Raw genomic sequence first — 25,563 nt, 5'->3', positions numbered from 1 at the left:
CAAATAATCAGTGTTACCATTTGAGAAATATATAAAAGATTTAAATATAATGTTGTTGTCCGTCCTTTTTTATCAACGAATATGTTTAATTTTAAACATTCTCCCGGGCGATAAAAATAACTGCAGTTTGTGATTGTGTCTTGTTTGTCAACTAAGTGACGTTCACGATGACTATGGGCCTTTCTGTGTTGATATAATGATAGTTTGCTCATAACTATTTTTTCAAATTCGCTACAAAGGTATCTTGTCGACTTTTCCTCTTTCACATCGGACGACGGTGTACCTTTGATATGACGTTTCTGTTTTTGCATCTTAGTATTCTCCTCTTCTTTCGTCTTTCGGTGATTGTTGTATGTATTTGGTTGGTAGACATCTCCTCCGTTTCTTCTTCTTGGCTTTTAGATTCAGTATTGTGTCTTCCGCTGTCATACCTCCATCGTCAGTAACTTCAATTTTAATGTCTTCAATTGGCTCTTCATCAGGCGGTTCTAGATCCATTGTTTCGTCTGTAACAAGATAACCAGCCTCCCTACTTCCTCCGAAATGAGGACTCTCCCGGGGAATAAAACGCCTCATAAAGTCTTCTCTTCCCGTATGTGATAAAACACCTTGTTTAAAGTCATTATCAACAATTTTAGCTCTCCAAGATTCCATTCGCTCTTCAGTTTTCTTCGTTTCTGCCTAGATGCTTGGTTTTTATCGCATTTATTTGTCCACTCGTTGTCAGCTACCATTAAGTCGTGCTCTTCCGTTGTGTCATCAATGCGATACTTCTCGAAGGTTATATCTTCTACGCGCAGCTTGCGTACCTTCAATATGTCATCAACGCAATGCTTCTCGAAACGTATGTATATCTTCTATGCGCAGCTTGACTTTCTTCAATTTTTCGGCAACGAAATGCTTCTCAAAACGTATATCTTCTACGCGTAGTTTATCTGCCTTGCATATGACGTCAACGTAACGCTTCTCGAAATTATCGTTAAACTGTTTGCGCGCTATCATATCTGCGTGCCAGTAATTCCCAAGCAGTGTTGTAATTTGCACCTGATCCCGTTATCAGGTGACTAACCATTAGTCTAACATCTCCTTGAAGACAAGATTTTAAATAGCTCATCTTTTTGGAGTCACTAATGCCCTTATTATTACGGACATACTCCTCGAAGAGCCCTTTAAATGGTTACCATTCTCGGAATTCGCCTGTGAATTTTTGTATTTCTATTTTTGGTAATTCTAATTTCACAACTGTTTTTTTTTATGTTGATTTCTTTTTGTTTTTTCAATACTCGCAAAGTTTCGGTGACTTCAAAAGATAGATCTTCTTTTTCGAAATTATTACACGACTTGTTTTATTTCATTGTCAATTCGTCGATATTTCCCTCCATGCATCTCCAATAGTTCTTGAGACGGTCTTTGTATCTTTCGATTTCAGTTTCGTCTCCAGCATTTATATTTATTTTTGCCTCTGCAATTAAAAATTTCTTTTTTTTCCGCTCTTTTTTCAATTGCCTGCTCTATGAGGTCTATCATTTTATCAGTTGGTCGTATTGCCCTTGCTCCATCTCTTTGGATGCAAGTTCCATTTTGAGCTGCTCGTATAATCTTCAGCTCTCCTCCCTTAATATTCTAGATTTATCTCCTCAAATCTAATATCTTTGCTCTATAAACTTTCCTTTGTAACATGTCCGCAGTGTTCGACATTTTAACTTTTTTTTTTTAATGAACTGTTTTTATTCTTTAAAAAAATAGTTGAAGGTAATTGTTTTGGTCGCCTGGTTGGCCTTGCTGTGCCTCGATTCACAGCCGCTGAATATTTTTTTAAATAACAGTTTTTAACACAGCGTTTAGTTTCGTACTAAAACGGCTTATGTGATCAAAATGAATACGTGGGAACATACACCCGTCTTACAATTTCCTTATTAATTTGCCTGTGCAAGTAGAGGGCTTTTACAAGGTCTGTCGCAAAAGAAACAGGACTGTTAAAAAAAACAACAAAAAATTATTGTTTTTCAAAAGTTATATTTTTTATTCAAAGTAGTTTCCTTATGCTTCGATACAGCGTTTAGCCCGGTCAATTAGCATTTCAAATGAGTGTTTAAGGTCATTTTTCGGAATGCTCTTGAGAATATCGGTCGTCGCCTTTTGGATAGCTGAAATGTCCTGAAACCAGTGTCCTTTCACGGGCAAATGAAGTTTTCCAAATGTGCCAGATCAGGTGAGTAGGGTGAGTGATTAATGGTTAATATGGAGTTTTATGTCAAAAAATCAGTTACAAGCGTCGACCAATGACACGGCGCATTATCGCGCAACCGGCGCCAGGACCCTGCCTCACGGTATTGTGGTCGAGCACGACGAATGCGTGACAAAAGACGCTTCATAACACCAAGGTAAAACACAGCATTAATCGTTTGGCCAGGTGGGACGAACTCTCGGTGTACAATACCCTCGGAATCGTAAAAACAAATCAGCATTGTCTTTATTTTTGACTTCTGAAGACGACCGACTTCTGATCGTCACAGAAGTCCTCACGACTTCTACTACGGGATAGTCACTGACGACCATAAACTATTTTCATCATTTGAAATGTTTCAATAAACATTTTTCCAAGTTTAAAACAAAATTTAATATTTGCTCTTTGCATTTTACGACCGATGACCAAAAGCTGCTGTCACTTTTTGATCGATAACATTGATTGTAGTTATCCAATTATCTTAAAATTTTTTCGAAATGTCAACAAGAGATCAAACTTTTTATTTCATATACCCACCAATAGGTGGCGCCACCAAGAACAGTTATATTTTAAAAGTTCTGTTTCTTTTGCGACAGACCTTGTATATTGCCTGTATATTCTTATATATAAAAATGAATCGCAAAATGTGTTGCTAAGCGCATAACTCAACAACGCCTGGACCAATTTGGCCAATTCTTTTTTCTAAATGTTCGTTGAGGTTCAAGGATGGTTTTTACGGCAAGAAAATTTCGAATAGTTGCCGTAAAACCCCTAAAATCAGCCCTTTTCTTTTTCCATACAAAGGAATGAATGTTTGTTTGTTAGTAACGCTAAGAGAACGGCTCCACCAATCTGGTGAAATTTTCAGAGGTAGTTCATTGTGAATTGGGGAATGTTTAGAAATAAAAATACCTTTTACTTTTCATGAGGAAAAGTCGGAAAATTGGACAATTCCAAAAAGTAACTTTTTTCCATACAAATTTTTTTCGATTTAAGTTTGATTTGTTTTTCAATATTTTGATTTGTAAATTGTTTGAATCGTTCAATTTTGGTCGCTAGCTTTTTTATTCCGGTTATTTAAAAGAAAAATTATTGAAAATTGTTCAGTGAAAACTTTACGTGTGTTTCATATAAAGCGATCAATTGCAGATTGAAATTTGTTACGAAGTCACGAAGAGGTCGCCCTAATATCGGTCGGCGTTCTTTTTGCCATCAACGTGTGGCAGCCCAAAGCAAGAAGTACTCCCAGGATGTGATGACATACGTGCGGAATTATGGATCGCGGTCAATCAGCAAGCTATCGTTACGATGTCACAGCACAACTTTTCAAACAACAGTTACGATGTTTGATGGACTTTATCTGGAAGCAACGTACATGTGGTGCTGTTAGATGCTAGATATACTCTGTTGAGTGGCAAAAAAGAGGTTTGCCGCACGCACACATTCTTCTTTGGATGGTGGATGGTGGTTACACCAGACCAAATTGATGAAATCATTTCTGCGGAAATTCCTGATAGAGTATTGTATGAAGTGGTGAAAACCAATATGGTTCATGGACCTTGCGGACACCACAATCCCACTTCGCTTCGTATGTCTCACAACAAATGCACGAAAAACTATATACGTGCTTTTCTTTCGGAACCACAGACTAGAAATGATCGATATCTTCTGTATCGGCGTCACTCACCAGACGACAATGACACAACATTCAGCATTCAATTTAGTAGAGTGAATATCGAAGTTGGCATCACATGGATGGTACTATATTCACCATAATTCGCAGTCAAAACTCATATCAATGTTGAGTATTGCAGTTTAGTGTAATCAATAAAATACGTTTGTAATTACGTCACCAAAGGAAACAATATGACGGTTATTGGCCTTGAACGAGGTGAGATCAGGATGTATCAAATAGGTCGATCGTGAACTGCAATAAAACGCTTTGTAGGATATTTACTTTTTTAATTCATGAATGAGCCAAAGAGTGTATTTCAACCCAAAGAATACAGTACAGCCAGTGAAACACCGCCAGCAACAAAATTAACATTTACGAGTTTTTGCTCAACTTTCGTCAGTGATCCGTTTGCGAGAACATTGCTCTATTCGGATATGCCTTGATATTAGACATGAAATGCATCGTCAAAGTAATAGTTACTCAGAAAGCAAGGTCAAGTAGAAGATGAACATCCAGGTGTATTCTCAACTAATGCATTAGGATGAATTTACACAATCCACCCCAAAAAAACGCTTCTACCTTTGGTTTCTATTGAGTAAAGTACGCGGTTCAACTTCATTTGAGTCTTTGCGCACTGTGAATGGTACGGCGAGTGTAACTTTTTGAGAAGCATGCCAGTAATTACAATTGCTGGAACATGATAATCACTGGAGTCAAACGATGGACGATGCGATAGCTACTTCAAATGCAAATGAAGTTCGCACACTTTCCGCGATAAACATTTTGACATATCAGCCTTCAAATCCGCGTCTATTATGAGATACGAACAAAAATGACATTGCCGAAGACATTTTACATCGCATTGTCATCGCATTTTGATTGATACTTCCAGTAATTCCATTCCACCTGCCGTTTGTCAATTCACTTTAACGAAAGATAAACTCATCACGAATGCTTATGCCAACATTGGCCAAATTATCGTAACTATGATTGCTTGAGATTACGCACAATTTAGCACTTAAACTGGAAGATTCAAAGTCAAATGCCGGGAAGTTTGCGCTCATACAAAATGATTGATCCTCTTGACCAGTGGTTCCCAAACTTATTTTGTCTACTGCCCACTTTGAGAATAAATACTTTTTTAGCGCCCCCATTTTTTCACCTATTTAAAAACCACTATAACTTCAAATTAAATTAATTAATTATTGTGACCTATATATGTATATTAACGGAGAATTCTAAACGAAACTTTTACTATAACCCGCAACTTGAAACCTGAGCGCAGAAGGTAACATACAACGGCGCTTAGGTCTCAAGTTAACGCTTACGGGTTCCACCTGCCAATAAGAATGATTACTGAAACGCAACTTTATAGTATTAAAGCAGAGAATCTTTTAAATCTCTTAATCTTTTAATAAAACTAAAATAATCGATCCTTATATAAAAACTAATGTGAAGGATGAATCTGATGCTGTTTAATAAGTCCACGTTCACACAAATATGGTGATGGGAAGCTATCAAGAATCGTTGAACGATTGACCACAATCCAGGGTACAATTGCGGGATCGGTTTTTGTAGCCAAAATTCTTGGTATTTCCAAGTTCAAAATGTCCTGGTATCGTTCGGTGAAGTCAATGTGGAGGTTTTCCAAATGTTGGCAGTAGGCAAACAATTCGTCGTTACTGCATGATACTGATAAATTCGGAAAATTGTGAAGCTCACATCTGCCCAGATTCTTTTTGTGCAGAAGCAGTTTGGCTGCGAAAGCAGCAACGACGTTTTTTGTTTTAATTAAATTTAGTGTATCGCCTTGCAGTTGGAGATTCATGTCGTTGAACAATTTATACAGGTCTCTGTCATGTACGCTATATCATTCTCTAATGTTATGAGGTTGTTTTGTAATTCTGTATCTTTAGTTTCCAAAAACTCTATAACAGAGTCAAACAGGTTGTAAAATCGAGTCAGACAATTGCCTCTTGATAGCCAACGAACTTCAGTATGAAACAACAAACGGTTGAAATTCTCGTCGTTAGTAACACATCTGATGACATAATCTATCATTCAAAGAGCTGTTGCGGTTTTTATTGACTGCTTTGATGACATATTGCAGTGATTGAAATAGTTTTTCACTTAAGTTTCTAGCAACTAAATGTTGTCTATGAATAACGCAATGTACACCAATGACATCTGGAATTTTATTTTTTAAGTACGCTATGAAGCCTTTATGGCACCCTGTCATAGCCGGAGCCCCATCCATAGCAACTGAAATAATATTTTTCAAAGGAATCTCTTTCTCATCGCAAAACTTTTCCAATATATTGAATATGGTTTCGCCTTTTGTATCAGTCTCTAAATTTCTAGCAAATATTAGTTCTTCACATGTTTTCTCATCTTTACATCACATAAGAAAACAACAATGCTTCATTAGTTTGTAAAGTGGACTCATCGAGCTGAATTGAGAATTGACTTGGTGATCGCACAATGATTCTTCAATGTTTTCTGCCATTTCATCAATTCGTCTTTGCACAAAATTATTTCTCAAAGGAATCTTTCGGATATTATCTGCGGCCGGTTTATGAAGCACAGTAGTTATTACTTCATTTATTGCTGGCAATATTAACTCTTCTTCGATGTTATGTGGTTTGCCTTTTTGATCAATTAACAAAGAGATATTGTACGAAGCTCGAAGTCCGTCGTCATCTTGCTTAGCAGCCGCCGAAAATAGTTTTGCTACACTTGGCTGAGTATTATGCTTCTTCTCCAGGTCTTGAAAATATGCTACATTCTTGTCTTTCTTATCTGGAAGCATTTTATTCAAATGATTTTGCAGTCTTGAAGGCTTCATTGCTTCATTCGAAAATGTTTTTAGACATAGAAGACACAAAGGCGACGATGGGTTTGTGGGATTTTCTATGAATCCGAATTTATGTACTCCGCACAGTATTGCCGTCTCTTCTTTTTTACTTCCAACTTCGCGAGTAGTGTAAGGGAGACGTAAGTACTGCTCATCTATTACGCGCAAAACCACAAGTGAAAATAAAATAAATATTACATTGTTTATATAGGAATGCTTAAGCAGCACTCACCGGCAGGAATAAAACAAACATGCATAAACTCGTTCATCTAATTCGACGCTCAATCGTACACAACAAGTCCGAAGAAGTATTCAATGAATCAGCCGATTGATACAAGAATGCACAATTTGGGTTATTTAACAAAAACTTGTTAAAACATGATAGATATCTACGAGTACTAATAACTATTAAAATGCGAAAGTGTGTCTGTTGCCTTTTTATTTGTTTGTTTGTGTCTACTTTCATTATGAAACGGAGCGACCGATTGACATGATTGACATGATTTTCATTTTTCCTATATTCAATAAAATAGGACAGATATATGAACTACGCGGAGCGAAATATAGAACCGAGTTTGAGCAATCTTTTAATTCATATTAGTTGATGTTTTGATGTTCACAAGTTGTTGTTGAGAGTCGAGAGCTCATGCAGTCGTTGTCTAAGAGGCCTCCTAGCTAAATCAAATTACAAATCACCCCCAGGCCTCTACACAACGCCCCTTTTTCTTTCTGGGTCTCTTACCGCCCCCCTTGACACCTGCAGCGCCCCCAAGGGGGCGTTATCGCCCACTTTGGGAAAGACTGCTCTTGGCAATAAAGACGAAGCAGTGAATTATCCAGTGGAATTTCTAAAATCTTTAGAAAGGCTTGGTATACCGCCGCTTAATTTGCGTCTCAAAGTTAGATCTGTCATTATTATGTTTCGCAATCTTCTTGCGCCGAAACTGTGTAATGGAACGCGACTAATTGTAACGCAGCTATCGAATACAAGGGGGCCGAATGCTTCTACGAATTCCAACGATTTGCCATTTCAGTTCACAAGGATAGGCGCTAAAAGAGTGTGGCATAAATCTGGAAATGCCATGTTTATCCCTTATACTTGGCGTGTTCACAAGTTGGAAAACTATCTTCTCGGTACATTTACCCACCGGAACTGAAAGCAAAAAATGTTGTTTATAAAGCTGCCCTACATTGAAAAAAAATGTAGGAAAATCGCAAATAAATGATTTTAAACACAACATAAATTCAACTTTCTTTTCATTTCAAAACACATAATTTCACGCAAGACAATGCCTGCGGGGGTAGCTAGTATACATATGTATGTATATAATACGACTTTTACATCTGCCAAAACTCTCTTGGCAAGTTACAATTTTGGCTCGTGCTACTAATCCGGCTCGAAGGACCAAATGTTTAACTCAATAAAGATTTTATCAACCTTACCACTGGTAGGGGGAAATGAAAAGGTCTTTTGTCGAGTGAGAAATCTTTCATTCTAATTTTACTTATGCTAATACTTATCTATTTAAATATATGTGTATGTACGGCACACCACATGGGGTTGTTTTCAACTATACAATGTGTTCGCTGGAGTTATTTTCTAGATATTTTGCGGGGGATACTTACTTTATCTTCAGTTAGATATCCCTTTGTGTATTACGTTAAAAGAAAGATGTCACAATTTTAGTGGATGTATAGATATGTATTTCCCTTTGCGAGCGAAACTTCAATATTTTTTATAAAATGAATTTCAAGATATTTCAGATATGTACATACAATTCTGGGTATTTGCACTACACTGTTGGTTTGTTTGTTGCGTGGGGTTGCGTGGGGTTGCGTGTATGATAATGTAGGTTGTGTGCTGACTGTTGTGTTGTGTGATGAATGTTGCGTTGTGTGCTGAATGTGGTGCGGTGAATGTTGTGTTGTGTTGAGGGGCGGGATGCCATGAAGTCGCATAAACATCCCGGCCCCCCTAGGCGAATTAATTGCCTAGAAGCCGCTGCAGTTTCTGTAAGGTGCTCACTACAGCGCTGAAACCCGTCGCCTTTTGCTGGTTGCGATGGTTACGATGTGGTGGTGTCTGCGAACGTGCCCCGCGAGACGGCGTAGAGCGATGGGCTCGTCGGCGTTGAACTTGATTCCCATGCTGATGGTGCCGCTGTTGACCATGCCGCTGACTGGCGTGCGTTGACTGAACCGAGCGTCGAGGAAATCGGTGAAAAAGTGTATGATGCGGTCGGTGGCAGTACTGACACGACCCGTCGGACATGCACTCCAACGTAGCGTGCGTGTCTGCCAAGCATGTCATGCAATGGCCGGGGGCTCTAGCGATCTGTTGGCGCTGAGCGGGCGTCATCGCCTTGAAAATTGTACACCGCTTCAGGACATGGCGTCGATGGCATAGGCTGCATCGCGGCGGCACATACTCCTCAAACTGCTCCTCGACCGCTTCCCTCACTGGTCGACCGGATGATTGGCTGGGCGGGCTTGTGCCTTGTTGCCTCCTTGGTGCGGCGATGGGTGCAGCGGATGCTGCATTTGCATTACTTGCGGACCTCACCGACTGGGGGTTATTGCGGGTTTCTTCTACGTCCATTTCTAGTGGAATAGGAATATGTATATTAACTTGGTTTTGCTAGTAGTATGAAATATGCTACTCATTATATATGTATGTGTGTATTATATATATAGATGTATGTATTTATGTATATGTGTGTACTATATATATAGATGTATGTATTTATGTATTGTATATTACTTATATATGGATTTTATTGTTTATTATTAACCGCGTTCATTATGCTTTTGATTTATACGTACGGATTGTATAACGGTATATTTTTAATTAATTATTGTTTGATTTTATGTATGCGTTTGCGTTCGCTTATTTTCGGTGATCGGTTCTTCGGTATTTGGAAGAAAACACAATTTCACTAGTGGTCGAGTTAGTAGGCCAGTTTGTGTTCGCACATCTACTACTCTTATATGGCCATCTCGTCCCCGATGTACCTTTTCAATGCGACCTAGTCGCCATTCGGTTGGGGGAAGGCATTCGTCCTGTATGATGACGCATTCGCCTGTACTGGGTTCCTTCTGGATCGTTTTCCATCGATATCTCTTATGGAGATCTTTAAGATAGTCCTCCTTCCATCTGTGGCTGAATTCATGATGGAGAATCTTGATTCTTTCCCATCGATTTATTAAAGTGAGTGAGTCTCCTTCTGTCTCAGGTATGGCGAGAAGAGGAGCTCCTCTGAGGAAATGTCCAGGTGTAAGAGCTGTGAAATCGGAGGGATCTTGCGAGAGTGGTGATATAGGTCTTGAATTTAATACGGCTTCGATACGAGTGAGTAGTGTAGTAAACTCCTCATAATTAAATTTATGATTCCCAGCCGTTTTCTTTAAATGGGACTTAAAGCTTTTGACTGCTGATTCCCAAAGTCCGCCCATGTGTGGAGAACATGGAGGTATAAAGTGCCAATCGATCCCTTGAGGTGCATATTTTCTAACAATTTCGGGGTATACTTCTTTCATGAAGTTTATGAATTCTTTCTCGGTGGCTCTTTGAGCTCCGATAAAGTTTTTCCCATTGTCGCTCATAATCTTTGAGGGAAATCCGCGTCGTCCGACAAAGCGTGCGAATGCTGCGAGGAAAGCCGCAGTTGTCAGATCTGAACAAAGCTCGAGGTGTACTGCCTTTGTCGTAAAACATACAAAAACAGCCACATACCCTTTTCTAAATGTAGATGATCTTAACATTGAGGCCTTTATCTGGAAAGGTCCAGCAAAATCAATCCCAGTAATAGTAAAAGGTAGAGCATAATTGCAGCGTTCAGGTGGTAAAGCTGCCATGATCTGCGTGCGCATTTTATGTTTGTACAAGGTACATTGTTTACACATAAAAATCGTCTTTTTAAGTTGTGGCTTTAGTCGCGGTATATAAAATTCTTGTCGGACCATTTGCTGCATCAAGCGATGCTCACCATGTAGTGTAAGCTGGTGAAGGTATATTAGGAATAAATGAGTAAAACGGGATTTCTCAGGTATAATAATGTCATGTCGTTCGTTATAACTAAGGCTGGAGTTCGCTAATCTTCCATTTGCCCTTATTAATCCCTTAGCGTCCAAGAATGGATTTAAAACGAGAAGAGAGCTTCCCTTTTCGAGTGGTCGTCTTTCGACCAACTTTGCTTTCTCTCGACTGAAATAGCGAGTTTGGGTGTAGGTAATGAGACTAACTTTGGCATGTTGCAAATCGGTATGCGTTAGTTGTACGCAAGGATCATTTGGTATCCCTTTCATTTTTTTTTAAGTCTTTGGGTGAATTTGTGCATGTAAGCGACTACTCTTAGTGCTCTAGGAAATGAAGAAAATCGGTGGAGAATATCATCCTCTTCTGGAGTGATATGAAAATTTTCAATTTTCCGACTTTCCGGCGGTATTATATTACGAGCGGGAGACTTTGGCCAGAATTCCTGTGATTCTGTTAGCCATGTTGGACCATTCCACCAGAGTGTAGTGCTGGTGAGGTGCAGTGGCTTGCAACCTCTTGTCCCAAGATCCGCTGGGTTATCCGCACTTGCAACATGTTGCCATTTTGCTGGGCCAACTAAGTCTAGAATTTGGGATATTCGGTTAGATACATAGGTCTTCCAGCAATAGGGTATTTCTGAGTCGGACCAAAGATATATTTTATGATCGGTTAATTTCAGATGGGGTTGAACTATGGAAATTAATTTTGCTAACAGAAGAGCACCATTCAGTTCAAGCCGTGGCAGACTGAGTGTCTTCAAAGGTGCAACTTTGGCTTTGGCTACCAAGAGATGTGCAGATACTTTGTTATCGTACTGTGTGCGTACGTAAACTGTTGCGCAATAAGCCTTTTCAGAGGCATCACAGAAACCGTGTAATTCTGTGTCAATGTTAGGGGTGAAATTTACCCATCGAGGGATTCGAATTTCTGAAATAGTATGCAAATTGTTAGCAAATTGTACCCATTTTGTTAAACGTACAGGTTTTACCTGTTTATCCCATTCAGTGCCATCTTGCCACAATTCTTGAATGAGGATTTTTGCTTGAATCATTATTGGCGAAAGCCATCCTGCGGGGTCGAAAAGTTTTGCCACCGAGGAAAGTATTTGGCGTTTGGTTATGGCGGACATTGCAGATATTGACTCAATTGTATATGAGAATTGATCTGTTATCGCATTCCATTGAATCCCTAGGGTTTTTGTTGTACTGGCCGTTTCAAATTTAAGGAAATTTGTATCTAATAAGTCTTCCTTTTTTATGTTTTTTATTATTTCGGGATGATTTGATGTAATTTTCTTTAAGGGGAATCCCGCTGAATTTAGTGCTTTGATCACTTGAGATAGTGATTCGCACGCTAATGACAGATTGTGGCTACCTGATAAAATATCATCAACATATGTTTGTGTTTGTAACACGGAAGTTGCTAAGGGTAAATTTGTTTCACACGTTTTTGCTAATTTATACAGTGTCCTGATCGCTAAGTAGGGTGCGCAATTGATGCCAAAGGTGACGGTTTTAAGTTTGTAGTCGCGGATTGGACTATTACTTGATTTGCGGAAGACTATACGCTGAAAATCTTGGTCATCTTTATGTACTAGAATTTGTCTGTACATTTTCTCTACATCCCAGTTAAAAACGTATTTAAACATGCGCCAATTTAATATTAACAGCATGAGATCAGGTTGTAAGGTTGGGCCAGTATATACATAGTATGTCGTTGAGTGATTTGCCTGAGCTCGTACACTTTGAGGCATTGAAAACCACTCGTACCTTTGTTGTGATTTTATCAGGTCGTATTACCCCGTGATGTGGCAGATAAAAAGATAAATATCTACCTTTAGATACTTTTTCATATGGCACAGCTTCTTCCATATGATTGAGGTCTAGATACGCGTCCATCACATTATCATATGCTGATTTGAGCTCACTTTTCTTTATCAGACTTTTTTCCAGGCTTAGAAATTGGTGGACTGCTGATATTCTAGAGTGGCCTAGAGCTATGGTTTCAGGAAAAGTTGGTTTGAATGGTAGTCGCACAACTTAACGACCATGTTCGTTTCTTGTTGTTGTGGACTTGTAATAGGCTTCGCATGCCTGATCTTCTTCTGAAAGTTGAGTAATCTGAGGTAATTCTTCTACTTCCCAGAATTTTTAGAGTTCATCATTTAAATATTCGTTTGAAATATTTTCAACTTCAGTTGTAAAAGAATTAATTTTTTCTGTGACTTGGCCACTTAATATCCATCCAACGATTGTATTTTGGGCTAACAATTTATTGGATATTTTTTCTATACCTTCAAGAATTATTTGAGGTATTAAGTCGCTACCTAATAACAAATCAATTTGTGATGGGGTATGGCAGTTGGGATCTGCTAATTTAAGATATGAGCATTTTTCCCATTGCTTTTCATTCACTTCACAGCTTGGAAGCAAATTTGTGAGTTGCGGTAGAACGATGGCTTGTGCATCTATTCTTATATCCGCGTTTGGGGAGACTATAGTGATTGGGCAAATTTTGTTTGAATTTTGTATAATTCTTCCGCCCATTCCTGAAATTTGGAAATTTGAATTTTTACAGGCAATTTTAGCCGATTTTGAGCTTTAGATGATATAAAGGATCTTTGAGAACCTTGATCTATTAATGCTCTTAATTTGAATAATTCTCTCTCTATGTTCAATAGCGATGACCGCAGTGGGTAAAAGAATTTTGCTTTCATTCTCTGAATGAAGAGCTTGAATTTTTGCTGCTTTAGAGCAACATGGTTGTTCTTCCCTTTTTTCGGGATTTGAGATTTCGGGATTATCACTTTTGGTTGTAGTGACTAACCCGGTGGTTTTATGAAATTGATTTTGCTTCATATTTTGAAAATTTGTAATATGAAGCAATGAGTGATGTCTTCGTTGACAGTACACACAACTAAATTTGCTTTCACAGTCTTTTGTCGTATGAGCATTCGACAGACAGTTGATGCAAAGTTTATGTTGTCTGACAAGATTGTTTCTGTCAGAAACGGATAATTTTTTAAATTTCTCGCAAGATCTTATATTGTGACCTCCTTTACATATTTCACATAATGGTTGCCATTTATTGGTTTGGTTTGACACAAATGTTTGGCTTCTATTAGCGTGCCTATTATATTGTGTATTATTGCTGGCTTGGGGTTTAAAAAAGTTTTTATTCGACTCATTTTGATTATTTTTTTGTTTGACTGTTTTTTTATCAACTCGCTCAGCTATTTCGTACTGAGTTGTTAAGAAGTCTTTCATTTGATGCCATTTTGGCGATTTCTTTCTTGCCACTAGTGATTGCTCCCATCGTAGCAAAGCAGCATCAGGCAGTGTTGCTGCACAAATGTTTACTAGGATAGGGTCCCACGATTCTGTGGAAATCTTTTGTGTTTCTAACACAGATAAACAATTAGTCACTGTCGAGTATAGTTTTTGAAACTCTTGGCTGGTTTCTTGTTGAATTTTTGGTAAATTCATTAAAATTGTTATTTGGTTGTCTACCAATACTCTTTCATTTTCGTATCTTTCGACCAGTGCTTCCCAAGCCAGATTAAAGTTTTCGTCATTTAGAGCGAAACGCTTGACGATACTGCCAGCTTCCCCTTTTGTTTTGTATCTGAGATGGTACTGCTTTTGAGCTTGTGAAAGTTTGGGATGGTTAATGTATACGGCAGTGAACATGTCCCGGAAGGACGGCCACTGCTCATAACCTCCGTGAAAAACTTCAGTATCACAAACTGGCACTTTCAAGAATATACCTGTATCTATTTCTTCTTTTTGAGTCGTACCTACTCTCGGGGAGGAGTAGTGGCTCTACATGGCCTTAATAAATTTATTTGGTCCAATATCATTGCCTTCGTAATTTCATATTGTTCGAGGCAGTTTTCATATTTAGCTGACGCCGAAGCTTTTATGTTTTCTGGGAGTTCAGCATCGTCAGTATCTAGTACTGTATCGTATGCTGCCAGAAGGCGTGCCCATATGCTATCTATGCTTTGAATTTTTAAATTTAGAACCGATTCTGTGTTATCATTAATTGGGGAAGCAGTAAATCTTGTGCAGTATCTAACAAAACTGTCACTTTCAGTTATGAACCTTGACACTAAATTATCTTTGGTTCTTTTTTGTTTGGCACCCTGCTTTGAGCGTGTAGCTTCTGCAGGTGTGCTTTGTGATTTGTCATCATCAGCCATTTTCGGAATTTCTAATAAATGAGGTGTTCTTGGTTTAACCTCTTTTGATTTTTCCGATTGCATTTATAAATTTAAATTGTAAGCTTTGAGCTTTGAAATATTTTGCTTTGAAATACAAATAAAAAAAATTGGTAATGTGGGCAAATTTGTAAATGAAAAGAAAAATATATTTGAAACTTTTGTTATTAAAAGTATTATTAAATGATATAATATAAATTTACGAACACGTATTCAAATTGTCAAAATCAAAAAATGTTTGTATATAATTATAATTCTTCTTATTATTATTATAATTTTTTTTTTTTTGCCGTGTATTATTTAAACGTATCTGCGATATACTCGCGATTAATTTGTATATTATTCCTTAGTACGTCTATCTTTTGAGATAAGAACGCAAAAGGAAGGAAAATAAAAATGACGCAAAAATATACGTATGTATGTAAATTTATATGCATATAGTTATGCTTAATGTTTCTGTTCTCTTGTTTCCCTTATAGTTCGCACAATTGTCATATATGTACATATGTATGTATGTAATACGTATATGCAATAACGAAATGCACGGAAAACAAGTATACAATTTTTTATATATTCGTAAATATGTCAATATTAAATATATGAGTATGTATGCAAATGTTTTGTTAATTGCATCTGCATACGTTTGCTCAAAAAGCACGCGAAAAAGAAATTGCGATAAATGCTCGATAAGAATGCGCATACATAAATATGTATGTTAGTTAATTTTAATTTTTCAATGTTTCAATGTTGATATGGATATCCTCCATGTACATGTATTTCGATTCCGTTTTGTTCCACTTTTTTTTTCTTCTTTTAAAGTTCGCTGACCGGAGTAATAAATATATTTTATATATTATTACTTGTATGTAGATATGTTTGTATTTGTAACCTTTTTATTGGTACGTTATATTAAGACAGAGAGACAACGTGAGAGAGATAACGAGAAATAGTTGGATCGCGATATACATATGTACATACACAAATATCAACTGTTATGTTGTTGTTGTTTTTTTTTTTTCTTCTGCCTTTGCTTATATGTTAAAGCGATCCTGCTTGTTGCTTTGTTAGCACAAGGGGTATCACCAGAACTTGCAAGTAATAATACTTGACTTTGAAAATTTTTAGTTTTTTTTTTTTTGTAGTGTGTTTAGAGACACGAAGTAAGCTTGAAGGCAGGTAATTTAACAACAGTTTTTCAAAAAAATTTCCTTAAAACAGTTGACTTATGCATGTACCATATGCCTATGTATATGTATATAAATTGCGGAATATAAATTTTAGCGCGCAAAGTTTGATGGCCCACAAATTTTTGTATGTATGTATGTATATGCACATATGTATGTATTTATGTATATTTTATACGATTTAGTAGCTTTTCTTATATGTGTACATATGTATGTATTTCCATTTTCTTTTTTTTTTTTTGCTCGCCTTTGCTTATTTATTATAGGCGATCCTGCTTGTTGCTTTGTTCGCCCAAGGGGTATCACCAAAACATGCAAGTAATAATACTTGACTTGGAAATTTTTTTTTTTTTTTTTTGGAAAATTATAGTGTGCTTGGAAACACAAAATAAGCAATAGGCAGGTACCGTAATTTTTTCATTTATTTCGGTACCTATATATGTACATACATATGTATATACCGAACTGTCTAACCGGTTTTTTTTTATAGAACAGTTGGGTTATTTCTTATTAACTGTATGTCGTATTACAGCTCAAACTGTATTTTAACATACATATGCGCATAAATACTTTTATTAAAAATTAAATTGGAAAGGACTCACTTTTTTCTCCGCCAAGGGTTTTTGGGCAATACTTATGTATGTATGTATGTGTTGTCTCTAGGTCGTTTCTCTTTTTGGTTTTTATTTTCCCTTTGATGCTTTCCGTGTTTAGTTTGTAGCTCAGTATATACAGTAATAAACCTTTTCTTTGTTTACATACATATACTCACCTCCAGAAAATCTTAGGGTGTTATATTGCACTTTTTTTTGCTACTTTCATGGTAATCAGGGTGTTGTGTTAGTATTTAAACTACATATAAATTTTAAATTTTGATGACCGAGACTTTAAAAGATATTAAATAATGCAAGTGTTTACGTTATTTAAGTGATTATATTGAATTACTTTGCATATCTATTCAATTTTATTGGGATATTAGTTGTTGTTTAATGTTAAATCAGTTGTTTTTTTTGTGCAATTTCTAAACACGCTTCAAGTATTTCCAAATTTTTGCATGCAGTGGGATACAATCCTGGGTGGTAATTTGTCGTTTGACATATACAAATTGACAACTCGTTAGCCGTTATAGGAAAACATCAATTGGAAATTGAGTTTGAAATGAAACATATGTCGAAGTTTTTAATAAGAATACATATTAGTGTTAATAATAAAGTTTATATTAAAAATTGTAGAGCCTTTTTATTGCTGCGAAAATTCACAACCCGACGTTTTAAAATACTTTTTATAATATGTTTATTTTAAGTTGTAAAAGGTGAAAATAGGCCTACTGGGGAACCGAACACCTAAAAAACGTCGGTAACGCGCTTTATTGCAAACCTCTGGGTAGGTGTGGAAAATGCAAAACTTAAATATTCAAAAATAAATGATCAAAAATAGTATACGGATGAGAATTAGAACGATGTATTAAAAATTCAGCTTCAAATGCCTAAATATCTTCTTTCTAAATTAAAATTATTGGTAATAATATTTCAAAAGCTTACGAATACAAACCGTTTTATGTTTTTGTCTGTCAATTGTAAACAAATACATTCAGAAGAAAACTCACCACCGAGAAATCTAAAAACAGGGCTGCTTTTATTAATAAGAACTCACTAAATAAAGAATATATTACTATCAGTAAATAATATTTTTATGGGCGAAACATGACACACTATAGCGTTTAAATCAAATATTAGTAAATATACATATGTCATTAATAAATTATTTCCTTTTATATTAAGCAACAATATTTATAGTTTTCATTATTTAATAGAATAAATTTGCTAAGTATTTACTGCCTCAATATATACAGCACTGCGTTGCTACCTCTGAAAATCCAAGATGGCCGCTATTCACCCCTCAGAAAGCTACCACGAAAAGGTTATCTACTGTATATACTGTGGTTTGTAGTCTGTTCCCACGTTGCTTGTACTCCTTGTTTGCTCTGCCGTATGTTTGGTGTTTTTGTCACTGTATGTATGTATGTATTTCATAGCACTGCACTGCACTCTAGGTACAAGTATGTGTTGTTTTTATGTTTTATTTTCACTTCACTTTAGTTTTATTTTATTAGTTAATTTGTATTATATCGCGCCCGTTTATATATTAAGCAAAGTTGAGGTTATTGACCTTTCTTTTGGGTTATAACGCGCCCGTTTAATATATAGTTATAATAATTCCTTCACTTTTTTTTTTGTTTTTTCACTTGTGGTTTTTTATCTTACATATGTATATACATAGGTGCCTTTCTGAGCGGCTCGAAGGACCATTTGTTCGCTGGAGTTATTTTCTAGATATTTTGCGGGGGATACTTACTTTATCTTCAGTTAGATATCCCTTTGTGTATTACGTTAAAAGAAAGATGTCACAATTTTAGTGGATGTATAGATACATATGTATTTCCCTTTGCGGGCGAAACTTCAATATTTTTTATAAAATGAATTTCAAGATATTTCAGATATGTATATACAATTCTGGGTATTTGCACTACACTGTTCACTGTGCACTATTGATGCTCCTGATGTTTCAGCTTCCTGCGCACACACACACACGACCGGATGAGGAATCCAAATTTGGACCAGAACTGGTAAACGATTATAAGGTGTCGGATCAACGTGAACGAGTTGGCGATCGAAAAAAAGCGAAGTGGTTTGAATACCGGCGTAAAACGAATTGTGATACACCCCGATCTAGGATTGGTTTTGATCGGCTGAGTGGTGAAAAAACGATTATGGTGTGTGTGTAGTGTGGTTTGTTTGTTGCGTGGTATGATGATGCAGGTTGTGTGCTGAATGTTGTGTTGTATGCTGAATGTTGTGTTGTGTGATGAATGTGAGTGTGGTGATGAATGTGGTGTGGAGGGGCGAGATGCCATGAAGTCGCATAAACACAATGCAATACATGTGTGTGTGTGTTATCATATAATTTATGTTTCATGGTTTGGGTTGTTTTTAAGTTCACATGTGCATTTGTAATCAAGTGTCCAAATCTAAATAAATATATATGTTTATATCTATATACCTATATAAAAGAAAGTTGTGTTAGTTACACCATTTATAAAGAACGGCTGAACCTATTTGGCTGAAAATTGGTGGGGAGGTCGCTTAGAACCAGGGTAAGGACATAGGATACTTTTTATCTCTTTGTTTCTCTTAAGAGGAACTGTTTGAATAAAACACATGATTTTTTAACGTTGGGAAAGGTAGAAAAACCCAACGATGTTTATTTGACCGAATCCAAATTAATACTAAACATTGCTACTCATTACTACTCATTACATCTCTATCTTTCATTTATTTCAACATTGACGTCGTGGTCTTTCTTTGATGCCATATCGCACCAATTCACCTAAATCTTAACAGTCCCACCGAAAAACCATAAGTTTTTCAAAGATAACCGGCATCCATAACTCCCTGGTCTGGTCTCAAATCCTATTTACCTTCTGTGTCTATAGGCAGGATACATATCTTCTGGACTGGCCTGCGCAAGATATTCGTCGCAGTTTGAATTGCCACCGATCGCACCAAATTATCGTTACTTGGACAAAGTTCTATTATACAGCCTATTGCCCATTGTGCAGGTCTAATCAGCACCAGCTGCCCCAATCGCACTCGTTCGGATTCTCGTCGCCACTTCTTGCGCTCCTGCAGTGTAGTCAAATATTCGTTCTGCCATCTGACCCAAAACGCCTTGATAATTGCCTGTCTCTCTTTCCACTGTTTGATACCTTTAGCTGCGGAACCCTCCGGAATTGCGAACGGAAGCGGAAGAACAAGAGGTTCTCCGATTAACAGATGACCTGGTGTCAATACTTGAAAATCAGCCGGATCGTCATTAAGCGGATGTAAAGGACGTGAATTGAGTATTGCTTCGATTTGAGTAAGTAAAAATGATAGCTGCTCAAACGAGAGGACTCGTATACCAATGGTTCGAATAAGATGATACTTCATAGACTTTACTGCCGCCTCATAAAAGCCACCTTGATGGGGCGCTGCAGGGGTCATAAACCGCCATTCCGTTCCTTTCCCACTCAGATGCTGAAATACTTCCTTTTGGTACCATACCTCCGTTGCTTTACGTATCTCTCTAGCTGCACCTACAAACGCTGTACCAATGTCGCTGTAAATTCTTTCACATCGACCGCGCCGTGCAATAAATCGTTCATAACAGGCAATGAATGCCACTGACGTTAAGTCCGTTACCACATCTAGGTGGACTGCTCTTGTTTTGAAACATACAAAAACCGCAATCCACACCTTCTGTTTTATAAGCTGATTTCCATCCCTGTCAATCATCTTAATCTCCATCGGCCCAACATAATCCACACCTGTGTGCAAAAAAGGCTTACCTGCTCTTACTCGATCAGGGGGTAAGTCTGCCATCATTTGAACCTCAGTACGATGATTATGTCGCACGCAAATAACACATATGTGCAGGTATTTCCTAAGTGCACTACGTAGGCGCGTAATCCAGTAGTTCTGAAGAATAAACTGCATCATAATTTGAACCCCACCGTGTTTCGTTTCGCTATGTGCGTGATCCATTATTAGCCACGCTAATCGTGAACCATCCGGAACTATCACTGGGTGTCCCATACTTTCTTCTAAATTTGAGTTTTTTAATCGACCATGCACTCTGAGTAGTCCGTTCATCATCACAGGTTTCAAAGATTCAATCTTACTTTTCTCTGGAATTCGTCGACCAACTTCCAAATTCGTAATCTCTTTGTTGTAATATTGCTCTTGTTCTTGTCTCAACAGAAATTTCATTCCTTGTGCTCTGTGCTTATTATCCGGCACTAAATGTAACTTTTCTCTTCTTTTTGATCGCCTAACTGCTAAGCGGACTTTTACATTTGATATGAATTTCAACAAATACGCCACGATATCTAACGCTCTTTGTAATTTGTCGACATATTCAATTAACGCAACTCTATTCCTATCTGTACTCATTGTAATATGGATTGATTCCTTGAAATCTGTGACCGCAAAGGCTCTGAATTCAATTTCAGCTTCCCCCACTGTGTTTGGCAGAAACACACACTGTGGCCACTTTTCTGGAGCTAGCGACAACCAGTTCGGACCTTGCACCCATAAGTCTTCGTGTACAATCTCTGAGGGATTCATGCCACGGCTTAGTAAATCAGCTGGATTATCGTTAGTATTGACATATCTCCATTTCTTCACATCCGTATTTGTCTGTATCGATGATACCCGATTTGCCACAATCGTCTTCAGATTGCGTGGTATCTTTTTTTATCCAATGTAGCACCACTTGCGAGTCTGTCCACAAGGTGTAGTCAACTTCAGTAAATTCCATTGCTCCCATCGCATAAACAAGCAATCGTGATAACAATTCTGCAGCCGCTAACTCAAATCTTGGTACCGTAATACCTGAGACAGACATGTAGTAACAATACCATATATAGTACAAATACCACATGTGTGTCACCAAATACCAGCAAAATTCCATATGAGCAATGTAGTATTTTGCTGGTAACAATACTATGATGTTTTATTGTGGTATTTATATAAACACAGCTAAAAAACAGGTAACAAACTTTGCTAAAAGCTTTTACACAAAAGCTCTTCGAAATATTCTGACAAAATGACTTAATTATTAAAAAAATAATTATTGAAATGGAAAACAAAATATTTTTCACAATTTTTCTTCCGGAAAAGCAAGAAATGCTTTATTTTATGTCAGATTTTTAGGGAGTCTTTTAGCAAATCGTTTTTTTGTCATGAAAATACATTAACTTTATAGTATTTTAAATAATTGCACTTATTTTCTCCATAATACACATTTACATATTTATTGTTTACAATTTTTTTGAAATATTTAATGCTTATGAAACAAAGGTAGTATTTGAGTTTACTACATTGCCATGTGTGTCATCAACGTAGTAAACAGAATACCATGATACCTTTACTATGGTATTGTTACTACATGTCTGTCTCAGGTATAACAGTTTTCATTGGTGCAACACGGGTTTTGGATACAAGCAATGTAATTTTGACCTGTCCATCTCCTTGCACCTTTCGAATATAGATCACAGCACCATATGCCGTCGTTGACGCATCGGAAAATCCATGTATTTCAGTTTTCTCATCTGTATCTGTACCGACCCATCTGCCGAGCGCGAAATTTTCTAGAAGCCTGATGTCCTGCCAATAGTTTTTAAACCTTGCCCTATCTCCTCAGGTACAGGCTCGTCCCAATCTAAACCGATGCGCCACAGGTCTTGTATAAGTATTTTGCCTAATATAGTAACCGGAGAAATGAAACCATTCGGATCATAAAGCTGAGCTACACAGCCTAATATTTTTCTCTTGGTGATCACACCTTCTAGTTCTGGAGTCTTGACCACAAACGTAAACTGATCCTGATTGACTTTCCATTTCAGCCCTAAGACCGATGCTTTCTCGTCGTCCACATACATGAAGAACGCTTCTTCTTCTCCTGACCTAATTTGCTCGATAAGCTTTTTTGAATTTGACTTCCACTTCTTCATTTCGAAACCACCACCTTTCAGAACGTGATCAATATCTTTTGCCAGTTTTATCGCTTCGCTTTCACTTCTGGATCCAGATGCGCAGTCATCCATGTACAAATCATTTTCAATTACTTTAGAGGCATCTGGGAAGTATTTTGCTGCATCTCTGGCACACTATATTACTGCGCGAACAGCATTAAACGCTGATGATTTCATACCATATGTAACAACCTTCAGCCAATATTCTCTTATCGGTTCACTAGTACTTTCTCTCCAAAAAATGCGTTGCAAGTCCCATTGACTTTGGACAATACGCACTTGCCGGAACATCTTTTGTATGATGCCAATTTTATGCCTACGAAATCTCAAGACTATCTCCGCTAGATCCCTCTGTAACTTTTCACCAAGCATTTGCACTTCATTGAGCGAGATACCCTTATCTGTACGGCAGCTAGCATCGAACACCACCCTGAACTTTTTTGTGACACAGTGATGTGGAATATGATACACTAAATCACCTGGTTTAGCGGCTCTCGATACTAGCTCCATATGCCACGACGTCTCATACTCCCTCATATAGTCGACATATTGCTTCTTAAGCTCCGGATTCTTGCCTAATCTTTTCTCCAAAAACATAAATCGCCGCAACGCTATCTCTCTTGAAGTTCCAATATCGCCAAAATATTCTCTTAACGGGATTGAAACGACAAACCTGCCCGTAGGGTCTCTTGAATATGTCTCAGCAAATATCTTCTCAACGCTTTCTTCTTCTTCAGTCCGCTTATAAAATGTAGCCACTTGATCAAGCTGCCAGAATCGCCTGACCAACTCACCCAATTCCTCAATGCTTGTACAACATATATATGACATCGAATTCCCAGTTTCGATACTGCTTTGTCTTTCATGCGCTCCACATACAACCACACCTAAATGTGTCTCAAGATATACCATTCCATCAGAATTGTGTGAGTGTACGGCTATTAAAATTTTTGCAAAGGTCTTAACATTGAGCACCACTCCAAAGGATTTCCCCTCTATACCGACCATCTTGCGCGATGTTGGTAAGGTTGGAAACTGATATCTGTCACTGAGACTGGCAGCAACAAAGTTTGGTTATGCGCCGCAATCTAGTAGCGCTCGAACTGGTCCGAAAACATGACCATTTGCTTTCAGTCTTACCGATATAGTAGGCAACACGGCTGGCCTCGAATCTAATTTGAAAATAAAACTCGTAGAATAATCAACATTTGAGTTTATTTCTTTCTCAATTTTATCGTTACTATCTTGCTCTATACCCCTAAGTGATTTACGACTTTTTGATAATTGTTCCTGCTTGTCTAATAGACTCATTTGCATGTCGACGATCTCCTCATTAATGGCAACAAGGTCCTCTGCGATATTTGATTGCACAGGATGAGCGTATCCAATTTCTGCGCTACGACGCCATTTAGTGCTTGTTGCTCTACATTTGCCTTTTAACTTGCGCCTGCGATAAGGTTCATCAACCTTAACCGTTAGTGCTTGTTTTACCACCTCCCTCATCGAACAAAGCAAGCTGTTATGTTTAGTCTGCCCTGGACAAGGAGAGCACCCTTTTTGAAAGCAATTACCAGCTCCGTGCCCCTTCTTAAAACAATTCTGACAGATATTGTTTCTTTTCACAAACTCTTCACGAGATCTCAAATTGAGTGCGATAAAGTCATCGCACGTCCATAATGGATGATCGCCACCACAACCAATGCATGGAAATGATCTTTTATTTAACGACCTGCTTTGGTGGAAGTTTTCACCTTTCGCTACACGTTCCCGTTTACTACCTGTGCTTCGGTCATTGTTAAAAACTACATTGACGTCTTGTGACCGTGAATAACGTGCATCTGTTACATTAGCTAAAGCTGTTGCTTGACGATCCAAGAAATCTAACATCTGTTTAACAGTTGGGGTTTCTGTCTCTAGTTGTAGTTCCCACTGCCTACCCGTATCTGGATCTAACCTCTCATGCAACATATGAACAATTATCATATCCCAAGACTCGACTGGGACTCCTTGAGCTCGGAGTTGCCGCAACACTTCATGTGTCACATTAGACATTCTCTTATAACTGGCAGACGATTAAACTGTCGTAAATGTTCACGACAAATCGGATACTTGCGGTTATATAATTGCTTGAGGCGATCCCACGTCTCTATATAATTATCATCCGTAAGCTGCCATTCGCCCAGTGTTTGTGCAGCTCCACCAACGAGCGATTTTTTTAAGTAAGAAAATTTGAAAGCTGGTGAAACATTTCTATTTTCGTGTATGGCAGCAGAGAACCGATCGCGGAACCCCGGCCACATCGTTAATGTGCCATCAAAATTACCCCAGGTATTTTTTAAGTCATGTTGTTGGTATGGCATGTTTACCTGCACCGCCATAGGTTGCTGCTCCATTACAATCGGCATTGATGTTAGCTCCTTAATCTTAGCAGCCAACAGGGCTTGTGCTGTGAAATAGCGTGACTCCACTAAAGCTGCGATCTCGTCATATGCATTGACTTGTGCACTGTCCTGATCCAACTGCTTCTCGTGTGCATCTACAAAGCGTGCGTAATAAACTTCCAGCTTCTCTACACGAACTTTGACCTGTTCCAGCGAAGCATTTATAAACTCAGCATGTTGGCAATAATCCATGATTCGCGAAATTGATTTGCATAGGCTGTCCAAAAGCTCTTGTCCTCCCATTCTGCTGTTTATACAATAAAGATAATATATCAAATACACCTTTTCCAGTTCAATATATATACGCTTTTCTCTGTTTCTGCAAAGAGTAGACTTACTGTCTTTTAACAATC

At 37.7% G+C, this 25,563-nt stretch overlaps 1 protein-coding gene across 1 annotated transcript in view; it reads right to left on the bottom strand.

Annotated features, from left to right (window-relative positions):
* Nucleotides 1-8,740: 8,740 nt before the first annotated feature.
* Nucleotides 8,741-25,563, bottom strand: part of LOC120779974 — a 63,887-nt gene continuing 47,064 nt past the window's right edge. Inside the window, exon 2 of the mRNA XM_040112273.1 lies at nt 8,741-9,357. Within this exon, the coding sequence (XP_039968207.1) occupies nt 8,741-9,357 (617 nt within the window). The remainder of the gene's footprint in view (nt 9,358-25,563) is intronic.

Source organism: Bactrocera tryoni, unplaced genomic scaffold, assembly GCF_016617805.1.
Source record: "Bactrocera tryoni isolate S06 unplaced genomic scaffold, CSIRO_BtryS06_freeze2 scaffold_119, whole genome shotgun sequence".
NCBI lineage: Eukaryota > Metazoa > Arthropoda > Insecta > Diptera > Tephritidae > Bactrocera > Bactrocera tryoni.
This window is presented reverse-complemented; position numbering and strand designations above follow the sequence as displayed.